Source organism: Tupaia chinensis, unplaced genomic scaffold (assembly GCF_000334495.1).
Source record: "Tupaia chinensis unplaced genomic scaffold, TupChi_1.0 Scaffold000354_1, whole genome shotgun sequence".
Lineage (NCBI taxonomy): Eukaryota > Metazoa > Chordata > Mammalia > Scandentia > Tupaiidae > Tupaia > Tupaia belangeri.
Genome location: NW_006159849.1, coordinates 3,139,048 through 3,157,997, shown reverse-complemented (window position 1 = coordinate 3,157,997; position 18,950 = coordinate 3,139,048). Strand labels below are relative to the sequence as shown.

Genomic DNA, 18,950 nt, shown 5'->3' with positions numbered 1-18,950 from the left:
TGGGCATGCACGTACACACGCCTGGCATGAGTTTAAGCCACCAGGTCTGGGACTCAAACTGTGGTAGACTATGTGGGAGTCCAGCAACACAGCCATTACACTAACTGCTGGTTTCCCAACAGTTTTAATGAAGCCATCTACCCTTCGTTTTGACCAACCCTAGATTATGGGCAGGAGTAGTCAGAGCAGTCTCTGGATGCAAACCTGGAACCTTCCCATGAGGGTCATTGACAGAGCATCATGCCTTACTGCAGTGCCACCCTCCAACTCCAGGAAGAGACAGAATTTGAGTGGAGAAAAACAGCATGGAAGCTATCACGTCTCTCCTCCACAGAATTTCTTTCTGTAATAGTTACACAGAAAAGTCCCATATTTGATGATGAATGACAATACCTTCAAGACAATATGGAGTGATTCAATATCAGAAAAAAAAAGATTAACAAAATATACAAACAAATGAAAAACACATATCAGATAAATGATGTCATGGCAGAGATGAAAAAGTGTGAGCTATTATTTTGTCGACAAGTTTTAAAACCAGAATAAAGCCCTCACTTCTATGGAGGAGGAAATGCCTTTTGTGAAGGTAAACTATGATGCCGAAATACAGTAACTCAAGGAATAAAACAAGAAAGATCTCAACGTGCTGACATGGACACGTCTTTGAGATGCACTGCTACGCGAAGCAATTAAGATGGACAAAGCAAAAAAAAAAAAAAAACGTCGCCCAAGAGGCCCCGGAACAGTAGGTAAACTATGATGCCGAAATACAGTAACTCAAGGAATAAAACAAGAAAGATCTCAACGTGCTGACATGGACACGTCTTTGAGATGCACTGCTACGCGAAGCAATTAAGATGGACAAAGCAAAAAAAAAAAAAAAAAGATGGACAAAGCAGATATAGAATGTTACCATTTAGAAGCAAAAGCAGTGTTTTCTAATTGCACATCCAAAATGGACTCTGAGGGCTATGCAAGAGGGATAGGATGGGGCCCACACTGGGAAAAAAGACTTTTTATTGTGTATATTTTTATATATTTACATTGTGAATCGTGTGATAGTATCCTCTCTTAAAAAATTAAATATAACTTTAAGGAGGTAGAAGCTCATGTCAACTACAGATCTAGCAGTTTCACTAAGAAATTAAATGATGAAAACAATATCTAGTTAGTTACATTTCCTTTTTTTGCCAGTGTTATTGGACTAGCCTATGAGAGTGAAAATTAAACTTACCTAGATATCACATCTGATAAAAGTTGTATTTTCTTCTGGCCTGGATAGATAATGCAGGCTGGATATGATTATAGGTGGCTGGATTTGTGGCCACTTTCATGGCCAAATTCAGAGGGTGTGGATTAGGTTGCACATATGCAAATTTTGAAGGAAGAGTACAACCGTGACCTCTTTCTGCTTAATATTTTTTAAATAAAAATTTGAAAATGATATAAAAAAATAGGAATTGCTAATATGCTACAAAAATTTAAGATAATAAAATAATCTATTGGCTTCAGTAAAGATCTAAAAATAGCAGATGAATGAGTGGAACAAACATGAAAACATGTACCCACACTAACAAAAATCAGCTGTATGTTAAGAGAAAAGAGTAAACCTATTTAAAGGTAGATCATGTAAGAAATACACTTTTTTTTTTTTTTGAGAGGTTTATGCTATAGGGCGCGTGTGCTCGACAGAGAGACAGAGAAATAGAAAGCGAGAAATCATCCCCCAGGAGGGATGGCCAAACCGCAATCCCTTCTCCTCCATTCTCCTCTCGGGATCTTGGGCATGCATACACATGTGCCTGGAGTGAGTTTAAGCCACTGGGTCCGGAACTTGAACCGCAGTCGACTGCATGGGAGTCCAGCGACATAGCCATTATGCTAACTGCTGGTTCCAAAATTCACTTTTTGGTTTTAATAGACTATATTCTCAAGAATAATGGGCCCCAGACTTAACTGTTTTTTCCCAGGATGTGTATATTTGCTGGAGAGAAACAGTGAGAGGGAAAGTGAGAACTCTATCCCAGGTGGAATGGCCACACCTCAATCCCTTTCCTCCATTTTCCTCCTGGGATTTGGGTACACATGTACACACACCTGGCATGAGTTTTAAGTTGCAGGTCCAGGATTTGGACTGTGGTCAGCCAGGAGGGACCGGCACCTGAACTACTACACCATCTGCTGGCCCCAATGTAAATTTACATAACATTATTATAAGTATAATCAAAATAGCAGTAGTTACTGTTACTCTGTACCCAGCACTGGCCAGAACACACTGTTGAGTATTTAGTTCTAGAGAACTGTTTTCAAAGGGGACATTGATAACCAGGGTATTTCAGAAGGGAGAACTTAGAATTTTAAACTGTTTTAAAATCATTCCTTCAGCATGTTAACTTAAAGACAGGAGAATGAGAGGACATTTAGTAGGCTCTCCAATTGCCATGTAGAGATTAGAACAGAGTTGGTTTGAATTCAGAAACACAGCTAAGATCAATGAGTAGAATTTATAGGAAGAAAGATACAGGATCAATAGCAAGAATAACTACTTTAATAGTTAGAGGTATTGGGGCCAGACAGTGGTGCACAGTAATGCAATACTCTGCAATGTTCCACCCACACGGGAAGGGCCCAGGTTTGCATCCTGGGGTCTCCCCATATATAGGCATGCACTCACGCATCCACGATCTGGACTGACTGGGGATGGAGTGTGATTGTATCTCTCCCTATGCCCCCATGGAACAAATAAATACACCTAAACAAACAAACAACAAACAAAAAACTAGAGATGTCAAAAGTGGGAGGCATTAAGAGCCAAGGGCCATTTAAAAATAAATAAATGCAAACTAAAATAAGATTTTTTTATGAAGTATTTTTGTGGTCTATCAGATTAACAGAGTCATAAAGACCATAACATTCAGTTTAGGGACAGATGCAGAGACATAAGCATGCTTATCCCTGGCTAGCATGAGGGGAAATTGGTGTGACGACTGAGAAAGGTAGTGTCTATCAGAGCAGAACGGTAAATACTCTTTGATCTAGCATTTCCATTTCTAAGCATCTCATTTGGAAATACCCACATCGCTGTACACACTATACACTCAGAGGCAATTTATTGCAGTATTTTCTGCAATGGAAGAAAATAAAAAGAGAAACCACTTAAATATCAATTGGTCAGAGAGTTTTTTTAAAAGACATATGGCATATCCATGATATGGATATGCATCTGTTAAAAGGGAAAAAGCAGATTTATCTGAACAGATCTAGGACTTACTACTAAGTAAAAAAATTAAGCTGCAGGCTACAAGTAGAATCTTCTTGTAAAAGCAAAAATAAGCCTGCAATGATGTTATCGGTTGGCATAGACACAGAAATGCACCTTATAGTATACAAATCCAACTGTCACATGAGGGGAGTGAGATGAGGGTTGAGAGTACAGGAGGATTCTGTACACTTTGGTAGCTTTGAATTTATATGAGATTATGTTAGGTTTTGTAACTAAAGAAATAAAGACTTAAAAATGGGAGGTTTGGTCTCCAATGTGGTGAGCTCTCCCTCACTGGAGAATTTAAGCACAGGCCCAGAGAAGAGCGGGAGAAGAGAAAGGAAGAAAATTGAATGAGATGACCACTGAATATGCCCTTACTATCCTGAAGATCCTGGAACCACTTTGATACTTCTCTCTCTTGTAACTCATACAAGAGAAGCTCCAACAAAGCGAAAGAAAATAGAGCATTTTAAAAACAAGATAAATCAGGGGCACATGGTGGCATGGAGATTAAGGTGGTTGGATCCCACATGGCAAACTGTGTGGTTCGAGTCCAGACTTGGCTTGAAAACTTGTTGGGCACATGTGTGTGCATGCCCAACCTTTCAAGGAAAGAATGGAGAAGAAGAGATTGCAATGTGGTCATTTCCAGAGGGTTTTACTTTCTCTCCCCCTCTTTCTATCTACCTAGTGAGTGCATGTACCTTATAGAAAATTAAAACCAAAACGAAACAAAAGATAAATCAAGGTAATGGCTGCAGAGACCTCATGAAATCCATCACTGTAGAGAAGCAGCCTATTCTTCCTGACACACTGCATACTGCCTCAGAAGTGCTTTGTACACCTGCAGTACAGATCATCTGTGCTGTACTGAATTTAAGGGCATGTGGCTGGATAGATGTAGGTTCAGGAAGCTGACGTGGGGACTCAGCACTTGCTTATTCAAGCCTGCAGCAAATGCTCCAATGAGCTCCTGGATTTCCTTCCTCTTCTTGTGGTCAGATGGGCAACACAACCCTGGAGTTACCTGAAGCTCCCCTTCCTTGCCACATTCTAAGGATTTGATGTGCCCTGCAGGCTTTGAAATTGAGTGCATGTGAGCAAACTCAGTCAGGCTCTGTGAAGTTTGCAGTCTGTGGGTGCTGGGATCTCAAGTGCTTGCTAATCTTCTTTTGCTCCCACCCTTGAGGTCTTGATAGAGGTGAAATCACCTCTGAACTTCCCTGCTTACCGTTTGTTGGCTACAAACAGCACTTTTCCCGAGAGAGTCTCTCCTTCCTTGGCAAAAAGAGGAGTCTGAAGCAGGCATCGCACCTGATACTAGTGAGTCAAAGGCTCAGTTGGGGCTGTTGACAGTCAAACAGTTACCCTGTGAGGCAAGAAAAGAGTTAAAAGCCACTTACATGCTAGACCCACAGTAATAGATTGGACTGAGGCCTGAGACTGATCAGTGATTTTCATTCTCTTTGACTCATGGACCCTTTTAAGATGAATATAGCTCAATTTACTGAGCAATTACCATATGATGGGTACTGAACTAAGAGTTTATATCTATTATCCCATTAAAGCCCTAGGCAGAAAACTTGGAAAGGTTAAATGATTTTCTTAACATTACACAGAAAACAGAGAGCCAAGCTTCAAACTCAGACTCAGCCACCGTGTCAGTCTGTGTTTCCAAGTCAAACTCATTAGAAACCCAATAAATAGGAAAGTGAAATAACAAACTGGTTTGTTTGGAAAGCGTGGCAAGGGGACAAAGTGAGAGCCTGGCCTCATGCCAGCCTGGTCAGGGGTCATACAAAGGCCTCTGGAAGCAAGAACAGTGACTGACCTTCCAGCCCAGACATCCTGAGTGTGTTTAAATTGCGTCATGTAAAGAAGTGCTCTTACCACCGAGGTGGCCTATCCTGGGGCCAAGCAATGGCTGCTGGCTTGTGGAGACCAAGGAGTCCATTAGCATAGGGCACATTCCTAGAAGGTCAATCTTGACTTGAAGACTCAGAAAGAAAACGTTGTACCATTTAATGGCCAATATAAATCACTGTCACATCAAAATATACTCAAATATTTTGGGTCATTGAGAAAATCATGACACATTTTTTGCATAGAAACACACAGAAAAGTCAGTCACGACTTTCCTGATGATCTAATAGTATAGAGTAGAAAGCAAATTTTCCAAATTTTGAGTGTGTGGGTGGGCAGAGCGTTTTTTTTTTTTTTTCTCTTTTCCCACATTACACAGGGTCTCACTCAAATTCACTTACATGGGATATTAGTGGGGGCAAGCAAATATATGGATTCCTTGAGCAAATGTGCTGATATGGAGTAGAAATAACCTGTGTATCATTTTTCTCTCTTTCTATCAGCCTAGACAAGGCCTCTGCTCTCCTGGGCTCCCTGAACCTCTCCGAGCTGCCAGCCCCTCAGACACTTCTCTCTGAGCAAGTACAGTGACTAGGCTGGACACCCTCATGAGCAGTAGAAGAGAGTACAACACAAGGTTTTCCCTTGCCTGGACACATGGCCCCCATCAAATCTCTGCTAGTTGGAAGACATGAGGAAGCTTGGGAAGAAAGTAGGGAAGGCAGGAATGGGCCAGAGATTTTGGGATCATGGGAGTGATGCAGCCCACACGAGGAACACCAAACACTGACGGCCAACTTGCAGGCGGTCTTTCTCCTCTTCTCCCTGCAATTTTCCAACCTGAGCAGTCGGGGAGAGGGAGTACCCCAGGTACTAACGCCGTAGTTAGTGGTACATGTCTACCTGATCTTTACAGAAGGATATCAATTGAGAACCAAAGCGGGAAAAATATGATTCCAATATTGCCCAGACACAAGAGATTGTAAAACAATTATATTAGATGCCAAGTCAGGAGCTTGGAGTTCTAGCCCATCTATTCTGGAAAAGACCTAAAGATCTAGTAGAACATATACCTTCTCTCATCCCTACAAAGTTTATTCCAATTGGGTTAAAGAGGTTTTATGGTATTTTAGTCAGAGTTGATATGACACACAAGAAACTCTCATTTTCACTTCACCCTAAAATCTAAAAGTAACATTAACATCTATGTTTATTTCCTTGAAAACTGGAAAAAAGAGTATTAGTGTTGTTGAAATTAATTCTTAAAAACTTTAAAACCATTATAAATTCTTAAAAACTTTAAAACCATTATAAATTCTTAAAAACTTTAAAATCATTATAAATAGTGGAGGATAGTGTGAAGTAAAGCAAGCTAAGAGGAGGTGGGAGATACATACAGAGATCCAACAAAGGCCACGTCAAACCAGAATGCCAAACCATGGATGAGGCCAGACTGCACTATCTGAAACACAAAGGGGATTTCTACTCTGCAAAGAAAAAAAAAGAAAGAAAGAAGAAACACTGGGAGTTATTTTGTTGTTGTTATTGACAGATACACTAGATATACTTCTGAGATTGGTATTAACACTCAGAATATTTTTTCTCTCTATCAGTTCTGCCTTGGTAGCAAGGTTCTTTCAATATGTGATTAATACTTGTGTGACACTGTACATCTGAGAAACTCACATCTTGACAAAGCTTGCAAAGCCACAGTGCTGTGCTGTAGTGACTTGGAACCGTAGAGGGTAAATGTAACATCTGGACCAGGAGGATGACTGGGGTACAGGGGACAACCATCCTTCAAGAAGCCAAAACATAGGCCCTGGTAGTTCCCCTTTGCAGTTGTTCAGGAGAGGCTTCTCAGACCTCTTTAAAAATGGAGCGGGGGACCAGCAGATGGTGTAATGGTTACGTTGCTAGACTCCCACATGGCCAACCGCGGTTCGAGTCTTGGACCTGGGAGCTTGAAACTCAAGCCAAGTATGTGTTCTTGCTGCCCAAAATCCAGAGAGGAGAATGAAACAGAAGGAATTGTGGTGTGGCCATCCTCCAAGGGGGTGATTTCCTGCTTTCTGTCTCTCTGTGTCTCTCTGTTTCTCTGGTGAGCACAAGTACTCTATAGCAAAAATCTCTCAAAAAAGAAAAAAACTCAAGTGGACCACAAGAGAACATTGAGCTCAGAGGGTCATTGTCATAGTTTGTTTATTTTTCAGAAAGGCAATTTAACTTCCCACCATAGCAAGAGTCATGTAGACATGGTCATGGTTTATACCACGTACGGCAGAAATGGAAACAGATTATTGGAAAATACACAAGGAAAAAAATCTAAATTTTGGGCCCATTTTAGCCATGGAATCTTGGAAAGTCACTTCAACAAGTGTTGAAGAAAGACAAAATCTCCTTCTTACTTTCCTTCTACAAGGTTCTTGTATGTGTCAAATAGGAAAAATGTATATGAGAGTGCTTTGCAAACTGGAAAGTGCTTTGAGATTAAGAGGTGATATTATTGGCGCACCAATAGTACTTTATCACTCCAGAGTCTTAGTTTATTGCATGTTCTAAAAGTCATCAATGGAGGCTGTGTGTTATTTGCAATTACGGTACTCTCAAGGCTTAACTTCTTTTGCTCTGCAGTCACCAGAATATTTCCAAAGTCTTCCATTGTACTTGGCACATTTAATTTATTGTTCTTCTTGCATTATAATTATGTCTTTTTTTTTTTTTTTTGCATTCCCCTAAATGTACTATGAGGCCCTCAAGGATAGAGACTTTAAAAACATTACTTTTTGTACCTTGTAAGCAGCAACATAATATCTGGCCCTTAGTAGATTTGCAATAAATATTTTGCTGAATCAATGTGCAAGGGACTGAATGACATCTCCGAAAAGTCAACATAGATACAATTTTCAAAATCTTCCCCAGGAATCAGAAAGTAGCCCAGGGCATCAAAACCAATGGAAGTCAATTTTTTCTGGACTTTGTAAATTATTACAGTTGTTCCCAAATGCCAATTCTCTTGCTGTAAGCATATGGTAGGACTGTGTTTCTCCACCCACTTAAATTCAGGTACTAACACATAATCTGCTCTGACCAACTCAATATGAACAGAAGTGACTCATGCCACTTCCCGAGTGAAGCTTTAATTGCCAAAACTTTTTTTTTTTTTTTTTTTTTGCCACGCTCCTTCTTTTTCCCAAGTGACCAAGCATCATTGCAGACAGAAGCTGCTGCATCAGCCTGCTGGTGTGAGTGATGCATGGTAGAACTCCAACTGGTGCACAATGGCTAAAGAATGTAGAGAAAAAAGACACCTGTGTTGATGTAAGTCACTGAGGCTTCCTTTTGTTACTTCGGCATGCACTTGTCTATCCTAACTGATACAAGATTCTTTTTGTTTATTCATTTTTTTTGGAGAGGTTTTTGCTACAGGGCGCGTATGCTCCCCAGACAGACAGAGAGAGATAGAGAGATAGAAAGCGAGAAATCACCCCACGGGGGGATGGTCACGCCACAATCTCTTCTCTTCCATTCTCCTCTCGGGATCTTGGGCACGCACGCACACGCACCCGGCCTGAATTTAAGCCACCAGGTCCAGGACTTGAACCATGGTCGACTACGTGGGAGTCCAGTGACATAGCCTTTATGCTAACTGCTGGTGCCAAGATACTCTTTATTCATCATGATCTCAAGACAGCATTAGCCAACTGTACCTTCTAGTGTGTGTGTGTGCCTTGCTTCCTCAGTAACTTCAGGGACATTTCAGTCTACCTGGATCTGATCTTTCTTATCCAGGAAAACAAAAAAACAAACAATAAAACAAATATTGATCTTCTCAGAGAGAAAAGGGCAAAATATTAGTGAAAAGTCACCCAGAGGAGTTTCATATCACCATCTAAGAAAATGCAATCTAATCAAGACATTTGTCCTCATTTTAGCCTCTTCAAGTAATTTTTTTTGGAAAGAGGATAAAAATTAACATTTATTGAGTGTTCTCTTTAAAAATGAGACAATGGCTATAAGACACTTAGCACAGTACCTAGTATGCAGTAGGCACTCAACATGTTTTTGCTCTTCTTGTCATTATTACATGCACTGACATGGATATAATCACATCTATGCTTTTTGTTTTAGAGATTTTTGCCTTAGGGCGTGTGTGCTCACCAGAGAGAAAAAGAGAGAGGCAGATACAGTGAAAGGGAAAGTGAGAAATCACCCCCTGGGGGGATGGGCTTCTCCATTTTCCTCCTGGGATCTTGGGCACACACACACAAACACACAGACACACGTGCCCTGGATGATTTTCAAGGCACCAGGTCCAGCATTTGAATCGCTGTCACCACATGAGAGCCCAGTGGTGTAACCACTATACCATCTGTTGGGCCCATGCTCTTAAGAGACATTAAAGCGACTGCAGATACCAGAGACAGGGCGAGAGGAGGATGGGAAATGGCAGAGGGTGAGAAATAGGGGGGGAAATATATATACAAGAAACAGAAAATGAAAAATTATTTATTGATGAAAACACATATGATTAAGCCACTTTATAGTATATTCTGGCTGGGAAAATCACATTTTGTATGCTGTGGTGATATTCAGTGAAAGTATGTAAAAATAAATAAATTTACAAAAGAGACATTAAGGCCAGCAGGTGGCATAGTGGTTAAGGGCGCTGGACTTCCACATGGCTGACCATGGTTCGAGTCCTGAACCTGGTGGCTTACTCTCTCATTTTCCCTCTCTCTCTTTCTCTCTCGCTCTGCACCCCCTCTGGTCAAATTAAAATGAAATGAATGAATGAATGAATAAATAAATAAAGTTAAGTAAAATAATTCTTTTTTTTTTTTTAAAGAAACATTAAAGAAGAGTAGTGGAAGTTTTCTGAAAGGTTCAAATCCTAGATCTAACACCCTTTATCATTCTGTGACTTTTACAACTTATCAGTTCCCTCTACCTCATTTTTGCCATCTTTAAAATGGAGCCAACAATTGTACCATTCACACAAGGTTGTTATGACAATTAAATGAGTTAACTTTATGTGAAGGGCTCAAAACTATCTGGCTGTATGAGTACAAGCTATGCTTTTACTATCTAATTTTTTCTTATCTATTACTGTCCAAAAAGAAAAAAAAACACTGACGACGGAGACATCATCATCCTCCTTTTGCAATGAGCGAGACTACTTTGGATGCACCATTCCTATATATAACCCATACCTAAAATCTCTTCCCTGTGTGAGCAGCAAAAGTCTGCACTGAAGTTTTATGGGCAGGAGGTGTGGAGAGATTTTAAAAATCAAGGGCCAGAAGGTGGCGTTGTAGTTAAGGTGCCACATCTCACGACTGACTGTTTCGATCCAAGGCCTGGTAGCTTGAAAAATACTCCAGGTATCCGTGCACAAGTGCCTAAAATCCTGATAGGACAATGGAGAAGAAGGGATTGCAGTGTGATCATGCCCCCTGGGGGGTGATTTCTCAATTTCTTTCTGTGTTTCTCATTGATGAGTACATGCGCTCTATGGCAAAACCCCAAAACTACAATGACAACAAAACAAGAACAACACTGATTTGTACAAACCTGTGCAGATCTTCCTCTTCTGCATCCAGAAAGTTTACTGTGTACTTGACTGTTCGAGCCATCAAAATTCTAACATCAAATGTGTCCTTGGGTAAAAAAATAATCAAAGATGTTATCTTTTGCCCCAGTCTAATGGCCCAGTGGTTAAAGAGGCCAGATTTCACATAGTCGATCAGTTGAATCCCCACCCTGGTGGCTTGAGAATCATGTCTGGCATGTGTGCCTCAAATCCTGACAGGATATAGAAATGGAGAAGAAAGGATTGCAGCATGACCATGCCCCATTGGGGGGTGCTTTTTCCCTTTCTCTCTATTTCTGGTGAGTACATAGGTTCTTTGGCAATGAAAAAAAGACGTTATCTTTTTGTCACAATAGACTGTATTTGAGCAAGTTTGCAGCCTAGCTTTCCTCCTGCAATTTTAGGTCAACAGGAATTAAGATTTAGAAACCATGAGCTTAATGAAAATATCATTAATGTTAAAAACTAACATTTATTGAGCACTTACTAAATACCAAGTACGAAAGGTTTTATCCTTTATTAAATGCTAAGTATTTTGCTAGGTTACATCATTTACTTCTTGCAATATGTCTGGAGCAGACTTTCGGTGGTTTTTTAATTAATCAGAATTTATTCAAGGGTTAGGATTTGCTCTTCCACATAGTCTATCTAACAAGTTCTATATACGGAACAGCAGATAGCATAATGGTTACATCACTGAACTCCCATGTAGTCAACTGCAGTGTGAGTCCTGTACCAGTGGCTTAAAATATCATGCCAGACGTGTGTGCATGGATGCCCAAAATCTCAAGAGGAGATTGGGGAAGGGATTGTGGCATGGCCATCCCCCTGGATGGGGATTTCTCACTTTCTGTCTCTGTTTCGCTGTGTCTCTGGTGAGCGCATGTACCCTAAAGCAAAATCTCTCTTAAAAAAAGAAGTTCTGTATAAACTTCGTCTACCCTCAGCAAGAGGTGTAGCATTTGGCCCCAGTTTGGCCAATCAGATCATTGCTTTCCCCCTAAAGACAGTGATTGGTTCAGAGATGGCCACCTGATCAGACTCTATTTACCCTAAATCTATTTTTTGTTTCTTTGTTTGTTGTTGTTTTTCCCCTTTAATTTATTAGAAAAAAATCAGAATTGGAGGTTGGAGCTTGTGAGCCCGTCTTGCTAACATGAAGGAAGGATCTAAGGACAGAGCTAAATCAGAGAAAATGAAAGACAAGTGATGAGAATAGAAAAAAAAAAATCAATCTCTGGCCACATTGAGCTTCTGCAAGAGGTTCCTAAAGCAAGATCTATCTCTTGGCTTTGCCAAAAAAAAAAAAAATTTTTTTTTTCTTTTCTTTTTTTTTTTGCTGTAGTGTGAGTGCTCACTATAGAGAGATAGAGAGAGGAAAATGAGAAATTACTCCCCACCCCCCGCAATGGGGATGACTATGCCACAATCCCTTCTCCTCCATTCTCTTCTCAGGATTTTGGGCATGTATGCACACACACCTGGTACAATTTTCAAGCCTCCTGGTCCAGTACCTGAACCATGGTTGGCCATGTGGGAATCCAGAACCTTAACTATCATGCTACCTACTGGCCCAGCTTTGCAACTGTTGAGGAACAGCTATCCATTTTAGCTGAAGTCAGTTTGACTTGGGTTTCCTTTTACTTACAACTCTAAGAGTTTCAGACAATGCAAACTTAAAGTTGCCCAAGATTACACAAGAGATAGGGTCAGAATTGAAACCTGAAACTGAAAAGCAGCAAAGTTTCTGCCATAAAATATTTTATAATGCTTCTTTATTATTATTCTTTCAGTCATCAGAATCAATGTGAGGATGTAAATTACTGCACAAATGTGAGAGTTGATTATGTCAATAGGGTGGGTCAGGACAGGGATGAATCAGAAGTTATCTATCGAAAGTAAAGGAAGACTCCTTGCTTTCAACAGAATCACTCTCTAGTAATTTTTTTAATGGACTGGGATGTCTGAGCTAAAACTTGGAAACATGGTGCTGCAAGGAGTTCTTCTTCCTCTTTGTGATGCACTACATGCCAGGGAAACGACTGAATGAGTGAATGAATCAATATATAAACACATGAGAGTCTATGAAAAGTGAGCATACTTACTACTATTGGCTGTCTGAAGTATTCATCCACTGCTGCACCCCGGAGACTGGACAGGTTGACCCCGTAGAAGCACTGTTGGAACCTAAAATAGGTAGCACAAAGAATCACTCTGCATCTTGTCCCTCACCTGTCTCCAGACTCCCCCTATTGCTGTGAAGTGATGTGAGGCTGCCTCACAGCTCCTCTAAGTGAGCCCTGGAGCAGATGGTAGAACATGTGAAGGGCAAGGCTCTATAAAGAGTGGCAGAGTTGGAGATTCTCACCAGAAATCTGCAGATTTATATTTCACCTGAGGTGGGAAGAGAGAGAAGGGGAGAGGCAGATAGTTAAGAAAATTACTTGTGGGGAAATCATCAAGATGGATATTTGGGGAGAGGAAGGCCTCTGAGCACCCATCCTTGATCTCACGCCCTTCTGGTAGCCTCCTGCTCTGGGCCATACTGCCCAAGTACTGAGCTACAATGTCCTTGGCCCTCTCACTATCCCAATGCAGAGCACGACTTTAGATCTCCAAAGCCTCTCACCACTCTTGCTGCTTTAGGAAATAGATTTCCCTTTTCTGTTTTCCATAGCAATGGCCTACACCTTCAGGACAGTGTTGGCTATCATGGTTGATATCAGACACCAAGTCATAAGCAAGCAAGGGCTGTATTTGGTGGTGAATTGGAGCCAGCCTGTACCAGCTCATTAGATCCCATTGCACACATTTCCTCCAAGTTCCATGGTAACTGAAATCTGAACCATGGAAATGGGCAAGCACTACAAATCATGTATCCCTCATGCAGAGAGCAAGGAGTACAACATTTACCAACACACTTTGGCTCTGCCTTACCTTGATGTACTGCTGCAACTCAGAGCATGCCTGGAGCATGGTAAATACTCTGCATCAACCTGGCTAATGGTCTTAAATACTTAGAGAGATGATCCAGTGTATGCATTAAGAATGACTTTGAGGGCTAGCAGGTGGCATGATGGTTAAGGTGCTGGACTTCCACATGGCCGACAACAGTTTGAGTCCTAGACCTGGTGGTTTGCTTTCTCACTTTTCCTCTTTCTCTGATAATCATGCATGCTCTATAGCAAATTAAAAAATAATGACAATAAATAAAATAAAATAAATAATTCTTAAAAAAAAAAAAAGAATGATTGACCCAGCCCTGCTACTGACTAGTTGTGTGACTTGGAGAAGTTACGTGGATTCTATGCCTCAATTCCCTTATCTTTAAAATGAAGTAGTTTCAAACTTATTTATAGGGTCCTTGAAATAATGAAATGAGTTAATAAAAGAACATACTTTGAACAATGCTTGGCGTTTTGCTACTACTATGTAAGTGCTTGCTGGCTCTTATTCTCTGAAGTTTGTCTTCCCAGATTGGCACAGGGAACTATGCAGTCACAATCTGATGATGCTACATGATTACATGGGCCAGTTTGTTGACTCAAATTTCCATTCCCAACTCAAAATAGGCTTGGAGACTGAAAGTCTTTATCCCTTGTTAGGCTTCTCTAATGAGGGCATGTGTGTATATGAATTACATAGTTTGTGAATCAGAGTGGAACTCAATTCAGTAGCCCTCATCCTTACCCAAGCCCACAACCTGCATGCAATCTGCAGGGAAGAGAAAAACAAACAAAACAAAGCATGAAACATAAAACAAATGCTAAACAAATTGTGGTGCACTCAGATTTGGATGAAAGGATTAGCCAAAACAAGGCTCTAAATCAGGAATCAAAATCTCAAATGCCCTCATAGGCAGGGTGAGGAAAGACAGGCCTAATAATATCAAGTCAACAGCTGGTTCTCAACATCTAAGTCTCACTGAATAATTACAGATTTTTGCAAGGTTTATGCCATTTCTCTCCTTTGAGCCTTTGGCTCTTTTCCCCTCTACCTAGAGTGCCCCTTTATCTCTTTTCCTACTATTAATTCCTACTTTGTCTTTAAGACTCAGCTCAAATATTTGCATTTAAAAATTGAAATCCTTGTGTTACAACTAAATATTTAAGTTTCATACACTTAAAAAAAGTATTTTCAGGCCCAGCCGGTGGTGCAGTGGTTAAGGCACTAGACTGCCACATGGCCAACATGGTTCACGTCCTGGACCCAGCAGCTTTCTTTCTCTCTCTCTCTCTCTGAGTGCATATGCACTATAGCAAATTAATAATAAATAAAATTAAATAAATAATTATAAAAAATTTTTAAAGGAAGTATTTTCTTATTTATCAGTATTTATTTTACACTTAGCATGGGACCTGGAATATTGTCAGGGCTAAAAAAATCTGTCCATATTTTTAAAAATTGATTTATCAATGAATGAACTGGGGGACTAGTATCCTACACATGGGTACAGGCACTAGTAAGAAGGATGGAGGAATAGAATGTCATTTGTTCAAGTTTCTTCCACTTCATTACTCATTTCCTAATCTTCTTTACCCCAAGACCCAGAGCCAAGCTGGACCACCTGCTGTCTTCTATTTTTTAAATAATAGACATCCTGAAAGGTGCTAGATAATATTCCACTGAGATTTTGATTTGGCACAATGTTCTGCTTCATCAGAATGTCGGCCCACAACTGTGGAAGTAGTATCTGTATAAAGATACTGGTTCATGATGTCTCCTGTTCTACTGGTCTACAAGCCAGCAAGGTAGTGCAGCTCCATATTTCTCATGTGTTATTGTTATATACTTTTTGTATTTGTAAACTTGCTCCTTTTCTCCCCTTTTTTTTTAGTATAAAGAACAGGGAGAAATACATACGCAGTCCTTTACAGGAAACTGAACTTTAAACTGTGCCCTTTTAGTAAGAAGTAAGGGAAAGTATATCATTTTGTAAAGAAAACCATAGAGCAACCCCCAATGATGTGTTAGACTAATTCTTGATATTAGTGATTGTCCTAAGAATAGATCCTATGGAACCTGTATCAGAAGAAAGAATGGCTCAGTCAAGACAGCTATGGTGGACATCTCTGTGTTCTACCCAGAGAATGGTTGCCTTTCTCATGGTAACAGCACTATATTTTCTTCTGAGAAATTTCTCTTCCCCACTCATAGTTCTTGTAGTTTAAATGGTCTGAACTCTAGCCTTAGAGTACAGCTCAGTCCTAGCCAGTTTGAATCTTATCTTCCTGATCTTTGTGACAGACTCAAGGTTAAATACCTAACCCAGTGAGGGCCAAGTTTATGACTTTTTTCAAAGCCTATTCATTCATTCATTTATTCCATGAGAGAGACATACACACAAATGAGAAAGACAGAGACAGAGATACTGGCATTCCTAATGGGATCATGTTGGAATCCACCTCTAACCTCAGCCAGCCCAGATCCCAGGTACCTGTGTACCTTGGGATGTGAACCTGGGACTGTTTTGTATTTGATCCAGTTCATAGAGTATTACATAACTGTATTACTGCTATGCCACCATCTGGCCCCAAGTCTACAACTTTGGTTCAAGCTGTAGCAAAGGAGAAGTGTAATGGAGCTGTGAGACTCTAATCTGGGTTTGCTGTTGTTGACGTGAAGAAAAATCCTATCCAGAATGGAGCTGAGCTGAGGGATGCCAAGAGATCAGGACCCAATGTGAATGCCTGTGTCTCGAAATCCATTTGTGTCTCTGAAGTTGAATCTATCCTTAGACTTGTCAGATAGACTAGTCAGAAGTGTTCTTTATCTTGAGTAATTTTTTTTTTTGCTGGTGTTTTTTTTTTTTTTTTGTCATTGAAGATCAAAAGTGTCTTGACTGAAAACAATAAAATAAGAATATGCATGTGTATGAATCAAGAACATAATTCTGAGAGAATAGTTTTGCCTAATTTGATGAGGTTCTAATTTTGTGAGGATTGAACTAAACTGTTAAAGCCCATAGTGCATAGAATCAGGGCAGAGGATGGTGAGGTGGATGGCTGATGGACTTGACAATTCTGTCTGGAAATGGATAGTTCTGATGCCAGAGTACTCACATTCTGAAATATTGTATCCCTGACTATACAGATCTATATGTTTATAGGCCCAGGGCAGGACAAACATCACTCCCTCTCTCTCTCTCTCTCTCTCTCTCTCTCACACACACACACACACACACACAGAGATATGAATATATAAATTAAAGTTTATTCTAAGAGTAAAAGCTGGATACGTTTGAGAACAACAGATATAAACAGAGATGCAGAGGAAATATTGAGAAGGAATACTGTGTCGTTGAGAATATAGGCCAAGGAACCACTGGAATGAGACAATGATGGGGCACATGAAAGCTTTAGCTTGACTGCATTGGTCATGGCAGTATTCCTGCAAAGTTCTTTCTCTATGACACTTTGCATCATGTAATTGGCTTTTGACAAAACTTTAGTTATATCACATGGTAATTTAAGATGTTCACATTTGATCTGCATAGTAATTCTATGACCAGTGACAATCAGGGCCAAGTGTATTTTGGGGAAAGACCAGAAACTCTAAAACCCTAGCTATGCAAAAGAACTTTTAGAAAGAATTTCAGTGATGGGAAGAACTAGCCTAAGAACAAATTATCTATTACCTTCACAGTGGAATTCAGCACCTTGTCCATTCAGTTGAATGGATTTCCTTAAAAAAATACTGTATTTCTCAGCTGTTCTGTGGTCAATGAGGCATTTCATAGACTCAGAATGAAAAGAAACAAAAAAGGAGCACTAATTGCTTATGGCAAAATTCTACCTACATTCATCTTCCCTCATTCTTTGCAAGCATACACTTTTGACTTTTGTAAAGAACAAGTGACCACAGACCATTTATTACTGGCATCCCTTCTATCACTCAATTGGCTTCACCTTTGTCAAGTATGAGGGATATATACTATCTATTCTTAACACTCTAAAAAGGAAACTACGAAGTATCTTTTGGCTTGGTAGGTGGTATATTATCTCAGATCTTCCAAGTCTTACCTATCTCTGGAATCCTCAGCCTGTATTTTGTACTAGCTATGCCAAAGTATGGATTCATCCAATCTCACATAGGCCTGCACCATGTTCCTGTCTTGTCCGGCCCAGGGGTACTCCTGTTTTCTCTGGGCATGAGATGCCATGACCATTTGGTGTCCATGCATGGACAACCCAGGTCCAGGCTAGTTAATGTCAGAAGTGTGAACGTTTGCCTAAGGGGAGATAAGAGTCAGTGTACAAATTCATTTTTCTCCCAATCTCTGTATGAACTGTCCAGAGATATGGTTCCTTTAACCTCTTAAATATGGTTCTGAGAGATCAAATGGTTTCCATTTGTGTGATAACACATGGTAGTCAGCTCAGTAATGCACCTTTGCATTATCTCTCCCTACTCCCCTGCCTCATTTTTGTTTCTCCTCATTCTTATTTCTCTGGAATTACACTTCTTTCTCTATTTATCTTTCTCTCTTTTACCTTCTCTTCGTCTCACTTTCTTTCATTGCAGATGGCACATGTGCTCAGCAGAAAAAGATAAAGGGAGAGGAGAAGAGCACTCCCCATTTATACACGGTCATGATGCCATCCCTTCTCCTCCATTTCTCCATCTTGGTGGGATTTGGGGGCACACATGCACACATACCCACCATGTTTTTCAAGCTACTAGGGATAGGATTTGAACTGCATGGTTGATCATGTGGGATTTGGCTCCCTGAACCACTGGGCCACTTGCTGGCCCAGGATAAGCTATAGCTTATAAGCTTTGTCTAGACCCTACTTCTTGGGAAACACAAGCTAAGACATGAACTATTCATGGATTTCATGTATCAAAGTGGAGGCCATGACAGGAAAATAGTAGGGATCTGAGTAGGAATTGGGATAGTTTGGTAGACAAAATAAAGAATCCTGAAGACAATTTTTCTAATTCCTCTGAATCCTTCAGTCCAGAAGAAGCAGAATCCCTTCACCTCATTTTTTTTTTAAAGTTCATTTTTCATGAGATCAAGAAAGAGAGGCAGAGTCAGAAATAGAGAGAAAGATAACAGGCCTCACAGTGCAATCCCTTTTTCCCTTTACCTTCCCAGCCAGCTAGGATCATGGGTTTGCACCTGGTGTGTGCAGGTCAACCAAGAGACTGAACCTGGGATCTTCCAAAAGGATCAAGAGTTGCTTGATTAGTGGTTATCACTGTGCCACTAAACTGGCCCTTCCC

The 18,950-nt window shown here is 40.3% G+C and overlaps 1 protein-coding gene across 1 annotated transcript in view; it reads right to left on the bottom strand.

Annotated features, from left to right (window-relative positions):
• The window catches only part of LOC106735293 (histone-arginine methyltransferase CARM1-like), a 190,955-nt gene that overhangs the window by 16,418 nt on the left and 155,587 nt on the right, over positions 1 to 18,950 (bottom strand). Inside the window, 4 exon segments of the mRNA XM_027773411.1 lie at positions 4,497 to 4,634; positions 6,526 to 6,615; positions 10,703 to 10,788; positions 12,827 to 12,908. Of these exon segments, the coding sequence (XP_027629212.1) occupies positions 4,497 to 4,634; positions 6,526 to 6,615; positions 10,703 to 10,788; positions 12,827 to 12,908 (396 nt within the window).